The sequence below is a fragment of the Lytechinus variegatus genome, chromosome 1 (assembly GCF_018143015.1).
Source record: "Lytechinus variegatus isolate NC3 chromosome 1, Lvar_3.0, whole genome shotgun sequence".
Lineage (NCBI taxonomy): Eukaryota > Metazoa > Echinodermata > Echinoidea > Temnopleuroida > Toxopneustidae > Lytechinus > Lytechinus variegatus.
The window spans coordinates 78,715,889-78,734,545 of NC_054740.1; the positions used below are offsets into that span (position 1 = coordinate 78,715,889).

At 36.0% G+C, this 18,657-nt stretch overlaps 1 protein-coding gene across 1 annotated transcript; it reads left to right on the forward strand.

Moving 5' to 3' along the window:
• Positions 1–1,191: 1,191 nt before the first annotated feature.
• LOC121406559 (lysozyme-like) lies at positions 1,192–8,714 on the forward strand. Its single transcript, XM_041597569.1, has 3 exons — positions 1,192–1,264; positions 2,091–2,255; positions 8,462–8,714. The coding sequence occupies exons 1-3, from the start codon at positions 1,204–1,206 to the stop codon at positions 8,659–8,661; spliced, it is 426 nt and encodes a 141-aa protein (XP_041453503.1). The 5' UTR covers positions 1,192–1,203; the 3' UTR covers positions 8,662–8,714.
• The last annotated feature ends 9,943 nt before the right edge of the window (positions 8,715–18,657 follow it).

Consider the following 18,657-nt stretch of genomic DNA (forward strand, 5'->3'; position numbering starts at 1 on the left):
ACAATTAATTATCTTATTCATCAATCTAATATTAATGAAAGCGAGAAATTTGTTGATATTAAGGCCTGAAAACTGGACATTTTAAGCATTTCTTTGATAAAGTCTTGCGGCCTACTTGAGAGCTACTCGGCCGTTGATGTAGTTCAGGAAACCCAATGAAATTGTGCAGGACAATGGGAGCGCCATTGCGGTAGCGTGGTTATGTAGAGGCCTGGTCACACCGCCCGAGCGTTGTTGGAGCAGTCGTGGAGCGGAAGGGAAAGAGAGTCGAATTTTGCTCACAAAATTGGGGGAAAAAATCAAAAACAAAAATCGAAAACAAAATAAAAACAATCGAAATCGAAAATGGTGAACGGGAGCGAGCGGTGATGATTTTTTCTCTCCGCTCCACGACCGCTCCAGCAACGTTCGGGCGGTGTGACCATGCCTTATAAGTGAACCAACCGAATGCGGTGCTACTGCGGGTAAGCCTATAGGGATTGTAGTCTGCTGTGCAAACCCTTCACTCGAGTTACGGGTCTGAACTTGCAGCCTAACCATGCCTTTTTCTGAAGGCCATCTCATGAAACAGCAAGTTTTGTATGTGATAGTCTTTGCGTGGAGACAAACTTGCTGCTCAAAGTTTCAGTCGGGGTATGTGCCTGCAAGCTATAGGGATCGGGCTGGCCGTTACGAGGCCGTAAAGTAAACATGGGTAAAATACCTCCTTACTTTTCGGGGTTTTTTTTCGGCGTTTTTCTCTCAAGTTAAAAACATCACTATTTTTAAGGGGGTGCCCCAAAATAGGGGGTTGGGGCATGCAGGCTCGCCCCTGGATATGCGCCTGTCTAGTGATGATTATTTAGGGTGAATATTCATCGATGACAGCTTTTTTATATGAATATTCATCGCGCAATGGCGTCGAGGATGGGAGGAATTCACACGGCGCGGTCTTATGTTTTCCTCGAAAATAAAACAGTATGGGTAGGTTCAAGCACACTTCAGTCGGGCGGAAAGGGTCGTTAAAGGATTCAAGGATTCAAATTCAAGATCACTGTACATACGACAATAATGAACGATGGGGATGGGGGGGGGGGGGGGGGGTTACATCCCCATCCCAACCATAGACCAACCTCGGACCGAAGTAGATACACGTCATCATGGCTTGATGACAGTATATAATGCAAACAAAATTGCCATTATTTCAGTTGCTCGCGAACAAAGATGTTGCTGTTTTGTCTCCTGTTCCATCTTTATTTCCTGTTGGTGTCGGGTGGTTATCCCGGTAAGTTTTCATACTTTAAGATTACTTGGAAAAAACCTTTTTTTTGCTAAATGAATTGTTTGAATTCGAACTTCTACTGAATTTAAAGCAGATTAATCATGTTAATGGTCGGACGGATAAGGTTGTAAATGCCACAGGAGCTAATGTCTTGTCACGGCATGGGTGGAAATCCCAGGGGGGAGGTGGCAGACACAATATCAAATGTCCCCCCTACTATCTTAGGTCTTTTATGATGGAGAGAAATATATCATTCACAATAGATATAATGCACGTATTTCGACCTTACACTTTGAGTGAAAACCTTGTTTTTTTTTGCTTGTCATTTTGGGGGGATTAATTTGACCTTACATTTTAGTTTTAGGTGATAACCCCCTTTTATTTTTTGCTTGTCAAATTTTCCAGCCCCTGGTCCCCTTACCTTTGGGTAGAGATTTCCGCCCATGTGTCACGGTATGGTACTCCTCGAAGATGAAGAAAAAGAAGAAGAAGAAGAAGAAGAAGAAAAGAGAGAAAAAGAAGAAGGGAAATGATAATAAGAAGATTATTCTCAATTACTTCGCTTTCACTTTGCAAGGAGTCGTTCTGCAAAATAACTCGATTATTTTTTCCCAGCCCCTGGTCCCCTTACCTTTGGGTAGAGATTTCCGCCCATGTGTCACGGTATGGTACTCCTCGAAGATGAAGAAAAAGAAGAAGAAGAAGAAGAAGAAAAGAGAGAAAAAGAAGAAGGGAAATGATAATAAGAAGATTATTCTCAATTACTTCGCTTTCACTTTGCAAGGAGTCGTTCTGCAAAATAACTCGATTATTTTTTCCCTTCCCATAGTACCAGACGATTGTTTGGCCTGCATCTGTATAGTTGAATCATCTGGTTGTCAGATGCCAAACCCGATTTGTGAATATGATGTAGGCTCTTTATCCTGTGGTCCTTATCAAATCAAGAAAGGATACTGGACGGATGCTACACGTTCTGGTGGATCCCTCATGGGATGTGAGTTCATTGCATTAATAGAGAAAATCGAGCAAGTATAACTAAAAAAATTCATCAAATTCGGATGTAAAATTGATGTTTTGCTTATTGTCATAACACTAATACATCAGTCACATTTGCTCTCCGGCTGCGGTACGGCGAGTCGAAAACAGCCGTTTTATTTTTAACATTTTTGTACCAGCTACATGATGTAGGTGGTTTGTATTAAAATGAATAAACGGCTGTTTTCGACTCACCTTGTAACATGTTCAATGAACAGATCCGTCTGTGTATGATGATCAACATTCTATCTAGCATTCGTTCAAAATGTTTTGGTCAAGATCAGCATTTGCGCTGTTCTAGTCCAAAAATTATGGTGGGGAGTCTGAGGCTTGAGAAATTTTCAACGTTGCTTTATTCAATACAATGGAAATGGCCTATCCCGTGCAGCATGTGTTATGTGTACATATATATAATGATCTAAGCAGCTAATCCCGTCCTCTGCCCCAAAATGTTTCTAATATTAAGCGAGAGAGCGTAGCGACTGAGCAAAATAAGATTAAAAATGATGAAGAATGTTTTTCATAAACATTTCATAACCAAAAACAATATGCCCCGATTGGAGTTATGCATGCGATTTCACTTCACGATGGGGGGGGGGGCAGAATTAGGAAGGGGGTATGCATTAATCTTTCCATTCGTTTCATTTTCTACGGGAATGAAATGAATGAAAATAAATCTTACTTTCAAGAGCGATATTTTCACATTTTAGAGAGATTTAAACGTAATAAAGTATGAGAGCCTGAGGGAATGTGGATTTTAATTTAAATTTTTAAATTTTTCGAAGTAATACATAGCGTTTGGAACACTTGATTATGAACTTTCAAATACTTATAAATCTGCAACATTTTTAAAATTATATCGCTTAAAAGAATGATGCGAGGGAAATCTCAAAATATTGGATATTTTATGTATGCAAACCTAAAAAGTGAATGCTTGGAGCATCATTTTTGTAATGGTGATGAAGAATCCCCAAGCGCGAACTGAAATTTTTAGCGCATATCTCACCAACCAAATAATGCGAACACAAAATAAGGGAACTGAAAATTTTTTATATATTCTGACCTAAAAAATATAAATTCTGAGCACTTTTTTCCCCAATGATCAGAGTGGGTATCCACTTTACCACTCGCGTTTTGCGCTCGCATTAGTCTGACATTTCGATCTGACAAAAAATGAGTTTATGTACGTTTATAGAAAAAAAAGAAGTACATCCAATACAGAATTATTGCAAATCTGAAGAGGGAGCATCTTTGAGGCTAACATCTAAACCGGGACATTCTCTTCACTTGTTGTAATCATTAAGTGGATGGGTGTCTTGCTTAATAAATAATGCGAGCGCGAAGCGCTAGCTGAACATTTTTTAATATTCCAATCTGAAAACCGGACAGTTTAAGCACGAGAACGAGCGAGCTTTGTATCTCAATAAACAAATTAATGCGAACGTGAAGATCGAGTTGAATATGTTAAGCACCATTAAGCGTGTAGGACATTATAGACTACAGCTATTTTGAAAAATAGAGGCCTGTATAAACTTCGAGAGGCATTTCGGGGTAAAGGTTGGGTACAGGAATATTTTACACAATTCCTATCTGCCGAATCTGATAAGACCTGTCCCCAAACCGATTTCTAATGTTTTGACCACCAAATTTGCATTAAAAAATGGCTGCCAAATCGACCATTGATGACCTTATTTCTACAAGAAGCTTTCTAATATTGGTTCTCATTTCGATGGATAACGTTGTAATTATGCATATTTATGCATATTTTGCAATATTAAATATGACTTAACTTGATAAATTCAGCTCAAATGTTTATTATTTTTGGTACAGATAGCATTCACAGCATTCTGAATAACTAAAATAATACTGTATAAAGTAATATCACAGTCAATACCAATGAGTTTTATTGTTTTTCTTTTTATTTCTTATTCATTTATTCATATTTTCTACCATCTTTTATTTTGTACATGATTTGAGATTTCTCAAAGTATTGATTATCAAAGACAGAAAAATAATTTGTTTCAATGATTTAATTATTTAACACTTTTTACAACAAATTTTGCACATTTTCAGGGACACACTCACCCACATCCACACCCGCATCTAATTATAAAGTACATGTGATATACTTGCAAGGGGCCTACCCATTTAAAAGCACACCATTGGTGATCCTGCGAATTTCACGAACATTTCTGTATTCAATGCGAATATATTTATTGATGGGTACAATTTCAATTTGACTGCATTGTGATTTCTTGATTATATTGATAAATCAATTTTTTTCATATCTAAAATTTTTGGTGAAATACTTAGATTTAATTGTTTAATTGTTTTACCCAATCAATATATTATTTGGTGTGTTCCGCCGTCCATCACAATCTGATTACATACATTAAGTGTCTTTTTAGCCGTATGGAGTGAACAAATCTGCTGAAAATGGGATTTCCTTGCACTATCCTTTTGTTGTTAAAACTTATCAGAACAAAACCCAACTACATGTAGATTAGAAACCAACTATTTTCTTTTGAAAGCAGACTTTATGTAGGCCAGATTTTGATGTTCTAAAATTCCACAACGAACAATTTTTGAAATCTAAATTCCACAGTGAACAATTGACTCCATAGTGCCAACGCCGAGTTTTTATCATTGGACATCATTGAGAAATTGTATGTGCATTTCCACATAGTATTTTACCAATGCGGGACTGCCCCTGACATATTACACACTAAGAAATAAAGGTTCAAAATTGAACCCCGAAAGGTTGATGCAAAATCAGCACCTTATGGGTTCAATTTCTGCGGTTGGGTTTCATGTTTGCACCCTGCGAGTTCAAAACTGCACCCTAGGGGTTCAATTTAAAATTTAGGGGTGCAGTTTTGAACCCACAGGGTGCAAAAATGAACCCAACCGCAGGGTTCAATTTTTGAACCCATAGGGTGCTGATTTTGCATCAACATTTGGGGGTTCAATTTTGAACCTTTATTTCTTAGTGTAAAAGGACTGCACTTCCTCCAGTTTGATCTATCTCTTACCAGTTTATCTAATCCTTCCTGTTCACATTGGTAACCTTCTAGGTACTAGTATTGCTGAATGAAAAATTGCCAGTTTTCATCCCTTACGGGTTCACAAGAAGGCAAGAAGACGAAAGTCATGCAAAGTCATGTTCCTTTTAAGCCATTCAACAAAATATTCCGCGGAAGAAGTGCGTATCCGAGTCATCAAGTTCGTGTTCTTGAGACATGTTCAATCCATGTCATATCCGTACAGAAAACCAGACTTTTAGTCTTGCGGGAGAATTTACTGCTTGACCATATTTTGTTAGGTATGAAATATCCGTAGCTTTCCAATAATCATAATGCCGTACATTCCACGTGTATCCCCTTGGTCATTTATCGAACTAAAATAGCTGACATCTCCATACGATATCATTTTTCGGTTAGCCAATAAAGAGATTATTTTGGAGGATGATGGGTTGCTGACATGTTCGGTCTTCTAGTTGTGATTATCAATCTGCATTTTTGTCCGGCATTATCCACAACTGTATCCAATAGCTTTCCTATCTCCGATAGGCTGTCTGTAGGTCTGCAATATCATCATCAAAGTCTGAATACAGAATTTCTTCACACTAAGAAATAAAGGTTCAAAATTGAACCCCGAAAGGTTGATGCAAAATCAGCACCCTATGGGTTCAAACATTGAACCCTGCGGTTGGGGTTCATTTTTGCACCCTGCGGGTTCAAAACTGCACCCTAAATTTTAAATTGACCCCCACGGCTGCAGTTTTGAACTCACAGGGTGCAAAAATGAACCCCAACCGCAGGGTTCAATTTTTGAACCCCAAATCAGGGGTTCAATTTTTGAACCCATAGGGTGCTGATTTTGCATCAACCTTTCGGGGTTCAATTTTGAACATGTATTTCTTAGTACGTATATTCATTATTAAAAAAAAATTGCTTGCTCTAGAAGCTCTAGTCTTCAGCTATCACTTTGATAGTTGACTCGTGGATCACCATCAGTGTGCTTTTATAATGGGCATGCCTGATGCACCTTGCAAGCATAATCACTTTGTATACTGATGCGGGTGTGGATGTGGGTGCATGTGTGTATGTTTATTCCTGAACAACAATTAAAATTTGTGGTAAAAACGATTATAATCTCATTTAATTCATTGAGGCTTAATTTTTACCTGCCATTGGTAAGGAGCCGTTGAAAGAATGGTAGAAAAGACAAAGAAATACATGTATACATAAGAAACTCAAAGAACAATAAAATATACAAGCACTGACTGTGGTATTATATTTTAAAGGCCGTAAATTATATTATTATTTCGATGTAGGGTTTTAGAGGCGCAAATATTTTTTTTGACGTCTGACGAGGTTGTTTCAAAGAGACGAAATATTAAAACTGATTTTTAACGTGCAGGCCTGCATATGTTTTCGATATTGGACGAAATGAATATTTTGCCCCGCCAACTAGAATATCATATTGATTATGCGCATGAAGTTAATTGTTACCAAAAGTCAATGATGCTAGATTTACCCCCCGCCCTTAATTCAGCTCTCCCTTCGCGGTTGCATAATACCATAGAGATATTAGTACACATCTCTATGCATAATACACACTAAGATATAAAGGTTCAAAATTGAACCCCCAAAGGTTGATGCAAAATCAGCACCCTATGGGTTCAAAAATTGAACCCTGCGGTTTGGGTTCATTTTTGCACCCTACGGGTTCAAAACTGCACCCCTAGGGGTGAACCCCTACCGCAGGGTTCAATTTTTGAACCCATAGGGTGCTGACTTTGAATCAACCTTCCGGGGTTCGATTTTGAACCTTTATTTCTTAGTGTGTATTTATAGTAGCCAAAATGTCCTCTTTATAGTAGTCAAGAGATATATATTGGTTAAATGTTAATCCTAGAGGCATTTTGGGGTAAAAGTGGAGAATGGGTTTATTTGACACAATTCAAATGTGCTGAATCTGATGAAACCTGGTGGTGTTTCATAAAGCTGTTCGTAAGTTAAGAGCGACTTTAAGAACAACTGGTGATCCTTTTGCATTCAAAATGGCTGTCAAATTGACCACATAGAATTGTATATCTGCAATATACTTATATATATATATAATATATATATATTCGTTTTCACATACATGGAAATGCAAAATCTTCCAAACATAACATGGCCCAAGCAGCAAAATTTGTTATTCTACTCGGGTTAATTAATTATGCAAATTTATGCACTGATTTTGTATTAATATTTAGATGTAGGGTATTAGAGGCGCAGATATTTGTTGAAGTCTTTTGAGGTTTTTTCAAAGAGACCAAATTTTAAAACTGATTTTTAACGTGTAAGCCTATGAAAACCATCCAATATTTTCCATATTATCACATGCACCTTTTTTTTATTCATAAACAGGATGAGCATCTATCTAAATAATAAATGCCAATGCAAAGTTCTGCGAATAGTTTATATGGCCTATTTACCTGAAGAGTTTATAGTTTTATGATTGTTCGTTGGAATTCAGGGATGGGATACATAATCTAATCAAATAATGAGAGATCGTAGTGCAAGCTGACCATTGTTAATATTCATCACTTTTTATGATTATGAAAAGGATGCGTTATTGAGTATATCGGTGAAATTAATAATGAAAATCGAATTGCGAGCAGAATAATTTGTGCATATTAACTTTAAAACGTGATAATTCAAGCCTATTGTTCCATTCACCTTTCTTATCTTATTATTCCTCCCCCTTCCCCTTCTCCCTTCTCTTTTTTGTTATAAGTTTCGCCCTCTCCTCCTATAATGTAAAAAGAAACCGATACATCTTAGGGTGTAGGTATATGCTATACTGTATACACGCTAAGAAATAAAGGTTCAAAATTGAACCCCGGAAGGTTGATGCAAAATCAGCACCCTGTGGGTTCCAAAATTGAACCCTGCGGTTGGGGATCATTTTTGCTCCCTGCAAAAATGAACCCCAACCGCCGGGTTCAATTTTTGAACCCCAAATCAGGGGTTCAATTTTTGAACCCATAGGGTGCTGATTTTGCATCAACCTTTCCGGGTTCAGTTTTTAACCTTTATTTCTAAGTGTGTATATGCTAAATTGACTTTCTCAAAAAGATAAAAACTTGAATTTGTTATTACATTTTACAAACAGCATGGAGGGAGTGTACTGCAAGCTTTGAATGCAGCGAGAAAACTGTACAGGCCTATATGACACGCTACGCCACAACAGAACGACTTGGTGAGACGCCAACATGTGAGCACTTTGCACGGATTCATAATGGTGGTCCGAGAGGTCACACTCGCGCCAGCACACTAGCCTTTTGGAAAAAAGTGAACAAATGCTTGCCTTAGAGCAGTGTCAATATTGAACCTTGCATGGAACAAAAATGGTTTAACTGTTTGAAATTTAATAAAGAATAGACATGAAAATGGAGATTATTCAAAACGGTTATATGAGCAGATTGTAGACTAAAAAATGTGATCAAATTACTTTGGGTGGAGATCAAAGCTGTATGACATAAGTAACTCACCAATTGAATATGATATACAATAATATTAAAACCAAGTCGAAGAGAGAACACATTCCGACTAAAATATTTCATTATTCACCTTTTAAAATTGCATGTATTAGTCATTAATATCATTATTTTTCTGCACTTATTGAAAAAAAAAAATCAGCTGGGAGGGATGCACCTGCCCATATGTATTAAAATGTGTCATTTTACTATTTGAAATGATTGTGATACAAAATGTAATTAAAGAAATCATTTTCAGCCATGATAGCTTGATGAGGTATCCACTTACAAATAAAAGAACGCCATCTGAGTCGAGTCTGGCGGCAACACATTCAAACCTGTCGTGCTTCTTTGTTATTTGTCATGTCCTTCTGCTAACCGTCATTTCAGCATTTTATTCCAAGTGGTCACGTGATTTATAGATTCCTGTAATACGAATTAGAGAGAAAGAAAAGGATGAACTCTTAACACATATTTGGACATGTGGTGGATGAAGGGAGTCTGATCATTCTTCTTGCACCAAGAGTGACATAATATAGGTTCAGAGGTGATACGTGAGGGGCTATGACGAAATGCACAATTAAATTGCATTTTTCAATCTGTGTCATCAATAGGGATTGATGCGGCAGTAACCATGGCTGTATATGAAGCGAGGGGCGGGGGCCGAAACCAAAAGTTTATTAAACAATGTTACTAATTTCAGACCCGCAAACGAAAACCCCATTTTACATAAATTGTCTCATTGTAAGTGTAATATCGAAAGAGGATATCGAGAGCGGATAGGAGAAGAGGTTTTACACTTTCACACTTCGGGCGATGAAATTTTGGCGCATCACACCAGGGATATGCAATAACCACTTACGGTATGATCTATTCAAAATTTATGTGTGGATGTAATCCCTCTACGTCTGATAACAGTGAATATGTCAAAACGGGAAGAAAAACCCCCGAGGTATAGAATGGGTGCAGGACACATTGGTTGGAAGACAACACTGTCCCCTATCTTGCAAAAAAAAAAAAAATAGATGCATCATTAAAGAGAGGTATATTATTTATTCTATTTTCCCATTTTTGTAAGCAATGTGGTCCCATAAGATAAAAATAATAACACTCATATGATTAAAGACTACCCTTTTTTCCAACACATTAAAAGGACATATAGTCTTGCATGGATAGTTCTGTTCTAGTCCAATTCCATTCATCTGTGGTCCGGGTAAAAATATGATATTACGAGATTATTAAATGAAACGACTGCCGAGATCCATGCAGAACATTTAACCAAAATTATTTAAAAAAAACCCGGCCTTCTAACCCTTCATGCCTAGCATTCTATTATAAGACGAATTACACTTTGTATGAAAGATCAGACAAGGATGACAAACTAATAGTATGCTGACAGTTTTATAAGTGCTGTAGATATGCATATCCTGGCCTGTATGCTTATGAAGGAACCGATGACGTCACTCACTCAAAACTGATATATATATATATATATATATAAATATATATTATATATTATATATATATTATTATATATATATATATATATATATATTATTATTATATATATATATATATATATATTATATATATATATATATATATATATATATTGTTCCATTGTTCTCTTCATCCATTTCTTTACACAATATTTAAAAAAAGAGTTGCCAAAGCTGTTGTACATGTATTTTTTTTTTTTTAAACAAGTGCACACCTAGTTACCAATAATGCATACAGCATTTCCATTTATTTGAAAGCAGGATAAAAGAGCATGGTAGATTGAATGCCTTGCTCACGGGCATAGCTGCTGCGGCCGGGGATCGAACCCCGGACTTTCCATGTATAGCCAGGCGCCTATTAGACCACTCGGCCACGGCACCTCCACATGTATAGCTTCACACACACATACACACACACACACACATATATATATATATATATATATATATATTCTAGTAACTTGGTGATAGTTCTTCTATTCACAAGAAACTGAAAACGGATGACTTAAAAGGATGGACCAGGCTAGAAATATCTATATCTCTATAGGGTGAAATTCACAAAGCAAAATGATTTAAATTTGATCAAAATCGGATCATAAATGACGAAGTTCTTGAATTATAAAGATTTGCATTATTCCAATGAAACAGTTCTTAGCATGTCCTTTTGAATATTCATTAGGTGGGCTGATGATTTCATATCGCCACTTGTTCTTTTGTATTTTATTATATGAAATTGGGTTTATTTAAAAAAAATTCTACCAAGAACTAAAACAATTGGATTGAACCGATTAAGTGCATTAGATTTTTATTACCGCAACTTATTTTATCATAATGGAGACACATCAATTACACATGAATGAAAAAATGAAAAATTTATGATTTCATGTAATAACATAACAAAAAGGAAAGTGGGGATGTGACATCATTAGCCCACCTAATGAATATTTATGACGATGTGCATATGAGCTGTTTTCACAAAATATTGATACAATTTTAGAATATGATAACTTTGTTATTTGTTATCCGATTTTGATGAAATTTTCAGCATTTTTCTCTGTGAATTTTACTTCATTTATTGAGATCATCATTTTGGGACTATCCCTTTAAGAATATTACAGATCCCCGCTTGTATGACTCCCCCGTTCACGATCAGAGACTTGTACGTCACATACTGCGTACATTGATGAAGTTCGTCTCCATGGTCTATTTGTAACGTATAGACGTCATATTAACGCCATGGGAACACATCACCAAACCCCTTTGAAAGTCACGCACTTCACATTGTAACGATCGAGTCTTGGTCATGATTTTACTTCTTGATTGTGAACCTCAAGGGTAGTGCGACATGGGGTCGACTACCCCTATGAATTTTTTCTTCAAATTAATAATACAAAAATTATAAATGAAAAAATAAAGAAAAAAAAGAAAAAAAGAAAAATGACAATAGCAAATAAGTCAATCCGTCATCACACAAAGGAGCAAAGGGCGAGTTGCTTTATTCCGAGTGCTAACTGCTGTAAGTGACAATGCATAAAGTCTAATATTTGTATCAAATAATGTCTAAGATGAAAATGATGCCACTGAAAGTAGGACGATGGAGGAGCGGACTTTTGAATCACGAAAGTCCACTCCCCCATTTGAAAAAAAATATTTAAGTGATTGTTTTATTCAATTTAATTAAGCTGTAAATAAGTAAATTTTACTTAAAACTGCTTAACTTATAAATACTTAAAAAAATTAAGGCACCTTTTCGCCTAAATTTTACTGAGTAATTTCAAATATTTTTTTTATTGTTTACAGTTAAGTATTCGTCAGGGTATCTTGAAAATCACCCCTGTAAGCATCTTATAGCGTAAGCTACGTTCCGTGGGCAACGGATTTATAAAATGTAAAAAAAAAACCAAACAAACCAAGAGATGTGATAGACAACGATGAATGATAGAAGTGTATATATATGTATTACACCTGGTATAACTTAGTTTGTAAGTTAGGCGAAACATTATGGGCAGCCAAAAGGGCCAAAATTAACAATCTCAAAAGTTAAGAAACTATCATAAATAAATGTAGTATCTTAGTCTTTCAGGAATACATGCAGCCTCTCTGACTCTCTCAGAAATGAATGATTTTTGTGATAACGTAATTGTATCCCCGCAAAACTGTGATTGTGTTTATTTCCAAGAAATGTTTTGATTCCGTGTGATTCTGCAGTTGTCTTTATTTATGTGGTTATTTCTGTAGTTATCTTTACTTCTAGAGTTTTATTATTTTTGAAATTGTTTTATTTGCGTGGTCATCTTAATCTGAACGAAGACATTCATTTGTGAAATATACTGCTATTTCACTTACGATGTTTTTCTGAATGTGTCTTATATTTCAAAATCTTTTATCTGTGATTGGCAAGATTTATTCAGAGTTGTCTTTTATTTCTCAATTATATCCATTTCTGGTTACACACTTTTATTTCTGACTTATGTTCTAGTCGTCCAAAGTAATGTATTCATTTCTGAATGTTGTATTTCTGAGATACTACATTTATTTCGGAGAGTTCTTTATTTTTGAGATTGTTAATTGTGGCCCTTTTGGCTGTCCATAGAACAGCGGGCTGCTGCAGCAAATTTGGCAGCATCAGATATAAGACAGCAAAGACAAAACTGCAGCCTCCCATGGCCCCTAGATGATGGGTTAGATAACATTTGATTGAAAAAAAGAGTCACCTTTAGGTAATCTTACCACCCCCAGAAAAATCCCCTGAAGGTACCACTGGCATGACTGGTGGACCTGAGGGGTGGGGGGTTCAATATTGTCTGTGTTCAGGCTTTTGACACATTCTGTGTCATATTATAACTTTTTCTAACTTAATTTTCCTTTTTATTGTGCAGATAAATCGGATGTTCATGCACGATTGTTAAAAAATATAATTATGTGCTATAGCCTTTCACACTTCGCCAAACGAGTGCTTCACTCTTTTACCTAACCACCCCACCCCCATCTTCTGTCGAAAATTTCAGTGCCCTTGATGGCGGAGACCTCGGTATCCCCTTAAACATGTTTTCGTGTGTGTGTTTTTTCTTCTTACATTTCTTGATTTTCTCATTTGAAATATACAGCAATCAATGTTACTGTCAGGTATGTTTTATTTATTCCATATCTAAATTATGGAGCAATTGTTTGGGGAAACACACACTCAACCTACCTAGATAAAATATTGCTTTTACAAAAGAAGGCATTGCGTGTTATTTTCAACTTCTCCTGGAGATCTCACACAGATGAGTTGTTTTTAAACAATAACATTCTAAATATAAAAACACTGTACCAATATAATTTAGGTCAATTCATGTATCAGTTAAACAATAATATGTTACCACCCATATTTAATTCTTCATTTAACAAAAACAAAACCCTTCAAAAATATCCCACACGTCAATCCGATGAATTTCATTTACCACTACCCCGGACCATCCTTGCAAAATCAATTTTTACTTTTGAAGGCCCTGGACTCTGGGGAACTATTAATAGTAACATCAAAGAATCTCCAAGCCTTAATTCTTTCAAATATAAGTTCAAAAAATTTCTTCAAGATAACCATTGAATTAAACTCTTCATCAATCAAACTCTTGTATTTTTTTAATCAAACATGTTTATCATGTCACGTACACTTTTACATCTCTTTCGTTTCCCTGTTGATCGGCGAGGTCCGTCTGTGAGTGCTGGGGCTGGATTCTGGAGACCTTTAATCTCTCTTTTTCTTATTTCCTTTTCTATTTTTATTTCCCATTTTTCCTTTTAATTCAACTGGTCATGCTCAAGTTGTTGTTTTATTTTTTTTACATGCTAAACAACTGCAAGAATATTTATTAGGAGGCTGCACTCTACAAGCTCCGCTTTTTAGCAGCCTCCTCCATTTCCAACCTGATTTGTAATAATCTTGAATATAATTTTGTGTACAGGAATATTTGAAATATGTTTTGTTATTTATATATGTCAACATGTACAGAAGAAACTGTAATTGTTGAAAATGGAAATAAACGAATGAAATGAAAAAAAATATTCTCGACTCAACTAAAAGGATGTTCGACAATCATGATGACTTGGCATGTCGCTTCTCCACTCCTTCTTCAGATCATGCTACTAAAATAGACCAGATATCTCAACAGCAATGAGTGATTTGTTATGACGATGTAAATAACTACATCGCCTTTACAAACGGAGACTTCTTAACTCTAGTCTTTCCTTTGCAATGTCAGGAGCGTATTCGCACTATACCCCCCCCCCCCAAAAAAAACTTCTTCACCAAAAAAGACTTCACACACTATCTGATCAAGCACTAGCATACTGCTCTTGTATAAATACTTAAATACAGGCTGAAATGACACATTTGTTTTTTTTTTTAACTTTTTTTTACCAGTTGCACGTTAAGCAGGTTAAGAACCCCTTAAAGGTGGAGCCATGAAATTGATTTTTGTTGTTGAAAATATCACTTTACCGATACCAGGATGGCTTGACACCACATTACTAACAAAATGAAGACAAAAACCCTTTATAACATTTAGAGTTAACTGGATAAATTGAACCACGGTTTCAAAAAGCGTACAGCTGAAATCATGTCAAATGTACTAAAACAATCTATCAGTAAGGCCGCGTGTATAAGGTCAATGACAAATTGATTTCCCCCACAACCCCCTTTCAATTCCAGGGTAACTTAAACGACCCTTAAATCAACTCTAATTTGACTGACTACCCGATAAGCTCATGAGCAAGGGCTAATTATAAAAGGGATTTAAACAGTGCGTGAGACCAAACTAGTAGCAGAGAAAATGAGATCGAATTTACGGAGTTAAAGTTCTATGGTTACCTTGTAAAAATGAGCCGGAAAATCCGACGTGTTAAAAAAGCATGATAAATTATCTATTGTAAAGATACACGAAGTCCTGAAAACATGCAAGCCTAAACAAATGCGATTCAAACTGTACAAAAACAAATGTGAATATTACCCAAAAATTCTAGCTGAATTACCTCGTATAAAGCAGCAGTTTATTTTTTAATGGAACTATGTAGCCAACCATAGACAGCTTTGTGACTATTTCATATTCCAACTTCCATAAGCCTTACCTTTGCCATATTGCCTCTGTCATTTTTACCTCTGGCACCTTGTGTTAGACTGTCACTCTGAATTTCATTTTTTTGGTCTATGCTACAAACATGAAAGAATATAAAAATTATTCATCATGAGTCATAACAGGTGTAAATCCACATTTTCGAGTTCTTGACCAGAATGATATACAAAATTAATTTATTGGGAGATCTGAATTTCTATTAGTTCAAATTTATAGTTAAAATGACAATGATTCTAGTCAAATAATTGACAACAACAGAATCGCGTAATGGATGACTACACTATAACATGACTCGAATCTTCTTAGTTTTAGATGACAGATTATAATTTACTGTCATCTTTATCGTAATATATATAACCCTCCACAGTTGCATTCCGTGGGTCACGGCGTTGGGGGGCACCAGCAAAATACTGACCTAATATAGACATTTTAAGGACAATGTAATTAAACGGATATGTATCTCACTGATCGAATAATGCGAGCGCGAAGCGCGAGCTGAATTTTTTATATTCACACCTAAAAAGGGACATTATAATCAAATTTGTGTAATCGTGATAGGTACCTGTCTCGCTAAACAATGCGAGCGCGAAGTGCGAGCTGAAATTTTTGTGTATGTTGACCCCAAACAGTGAGATTTTAAGAAATATATTTTAGGAATCCATTAAGAGTATGCATATCTCACCATAGTCATCTAATGCGAGTGCCAAGCGCTTGCTGATTTTATTAGAATTACATCTGAACACATGAAACACTTTTTGTAGTCATTGCAATCATGATTATCATACGCATCTCACTTATCAAATATCGCGAGCGCGAAGCGCGAGTTGAAAATTTATACAATTCAGACCTGAAGTTAGGCATTCTAAGATTTCTTTGTAGGAATTAACTAGGACCATACGTATTTCATTAATCAAATGATGCGAGCGCGAAGCGCGAGCTGAAAATTTTTGATATTCAGATCAGAAGAAGGGACATTTTAAGGACTGATTTTAGGAATTCATGAAGAGCAGACATATCTCACCAATCCACTTATGCGAACGTATTCACGGAAAGGAAATGTTTCATATTTATATGAAGACCTCAACATGGAGCAATCACTTTTTGAGTCATGAAAAAGAAGCATATATGTCACTACATAAAACAATGATAACTCAAGTGCTAGGAAAGATACATGTATTTGGTTTATATTGACTTGAAAACAGGAGGTTTTAGTACAACAGGATTATGTTTATCTCGTTAAATAGACAATGCGAGCGCCAGGAACATTAAAGACGTAGGCCCTGAGCAAATTATGTTTCATAAAGTTGTGATAAAAATGTTTCTTATGTGAAGTAACATACATTATTATAATATAATATAACATTATAATGAATACTATTTTCTTCTTTCCCACTACGTTTCTCTTCCTTTGTCCCTCTTTTCTCCTTTTCCCCGTTTTTTTTTTGGTCAGCCGATGGGGGGGGGGCACGTGCCCCCCATGCCCCCCCCCCGTAGTTACTCCACTGATCCTCCAGGAAGAAACGAGTCTTATTCGAAGAGAATAATGCGAGTACCGATGGTCATATGATCATTAAAACTCTGGTCACATTGACCAGAATTTGCCCCAGTTTGAACTAGAATAAAGTTGGTCAATATCGTATTGTAATCGGGCAATCGACCCAAATATGACGAGATTTTTTCATCGGCTGGTTTGCGGGCACAACTACCGTAGGCCCGGGCTTTTCAAAAAAGTAAATTGCTCATAATTTCTTATGAAAAATAACAAAATTAGTGCTTAGAATCTGCCCAAAGTTTGGTGGACTTGGGTCATGTCATTCCTTCGGACACATGTTCACCAACAGATTCCTTATTTTGACCTATCCTTTTGAGTGAGTGTAATAAGGATGTACCGCGTTATCATCTAATTAGATAAAGGAGATGTTATAACAGAGGGCAAGAATCTTGAGAAAAGTAGTCATACTCATGCATGTAAAACAAGAATTCCTGAAACTTTGACAGCTTCCCCTATGGACCCATGCATGGAAGAATAGTATTGTCATATTGACAAAACTGTATATGGGCTATCCACCATTTCATAATTCTATTAATTTTATACGGAAATACATATGCGGCGGAAGCTTTTTTTTTTGCTTGTAATTTTTTTTACCTGTGCCATCCCAAAATTTCAGGTGGACCCCCTATTTTTTTGCTTCCGCCGCCAATGCGGAAATAATATAGTATATTTAGCTATATCTAATAATCATTCAATTGAAAAGTTATTTGGGCAGCTGCAATTAGTTAAACAAAGCTAAATGAGATAACACTTTAGTCATGACGTTGTAACGGAATGATTTGATCTGTAACCTCGACTCGGCTTATAAAGGACTGTCGTGATTGTGAAAACTACTGAAGAGGATTTTGATTCAATTTTTTCGATCGACGCGGTTATTTCAGTGTGTTATGCCTTATGTGGCCTCTAAAAACTTTCCAAGATGATTGTTTCTAACATCTGTTACTCAATTGTCTTAAGGGATTATCTAACTTCGTTGGGCCTCCTCACAGAGTATAATGTATGGGGATGTCTCTGGCGAAATGCCACAATTTGTCTAGCAAATATTATGCTGTAGCATGCACGCCCCTGCCCTTAATTGCCGCTGCTTCTACCCTCCCCTCCTTATATGAATTATTTCTTTCTCTATACCTTTGTCTGTCTCCCAGTCTCTCTCCCTCTCCCTTCTTATGGGAGATTGCGTGACAGGGCGTGATGTGCTTCTGAAGTATTTTCACTTCAATTTTGACAAACTGTAATGAATAAAATAATGGTTGACAGTCATATTATCATCACCATCGTCATCAGTACTATTTTATTATCATTAATTGATGTTATTAGTATCATTATTATTATTATTATCATATAGTGGTTATTATCATTAATCATTTTCATTATAATTAACATCACTAATTACATATAAAAACGAATAAAGTGAATAAGGTAGCAAAGTGATACTTGCAGTATATACAAAATAAAAGGATATGTTTAGAGTGCCTAAAATAAATATTCTTTCATCGATTTAACAAAATATCCATGCAAGTTGTGATAACATAACAGTATTTTGGACAATATACGCATGCAACAGTGATAACTGTTGGTCATTGTAAGTTTTTGCAATTGAAGATCATGCAGTGACAGTGCAAGTAATTTGACTAGTAGACCATCCAGACTTCCAAACCTTTCGGACA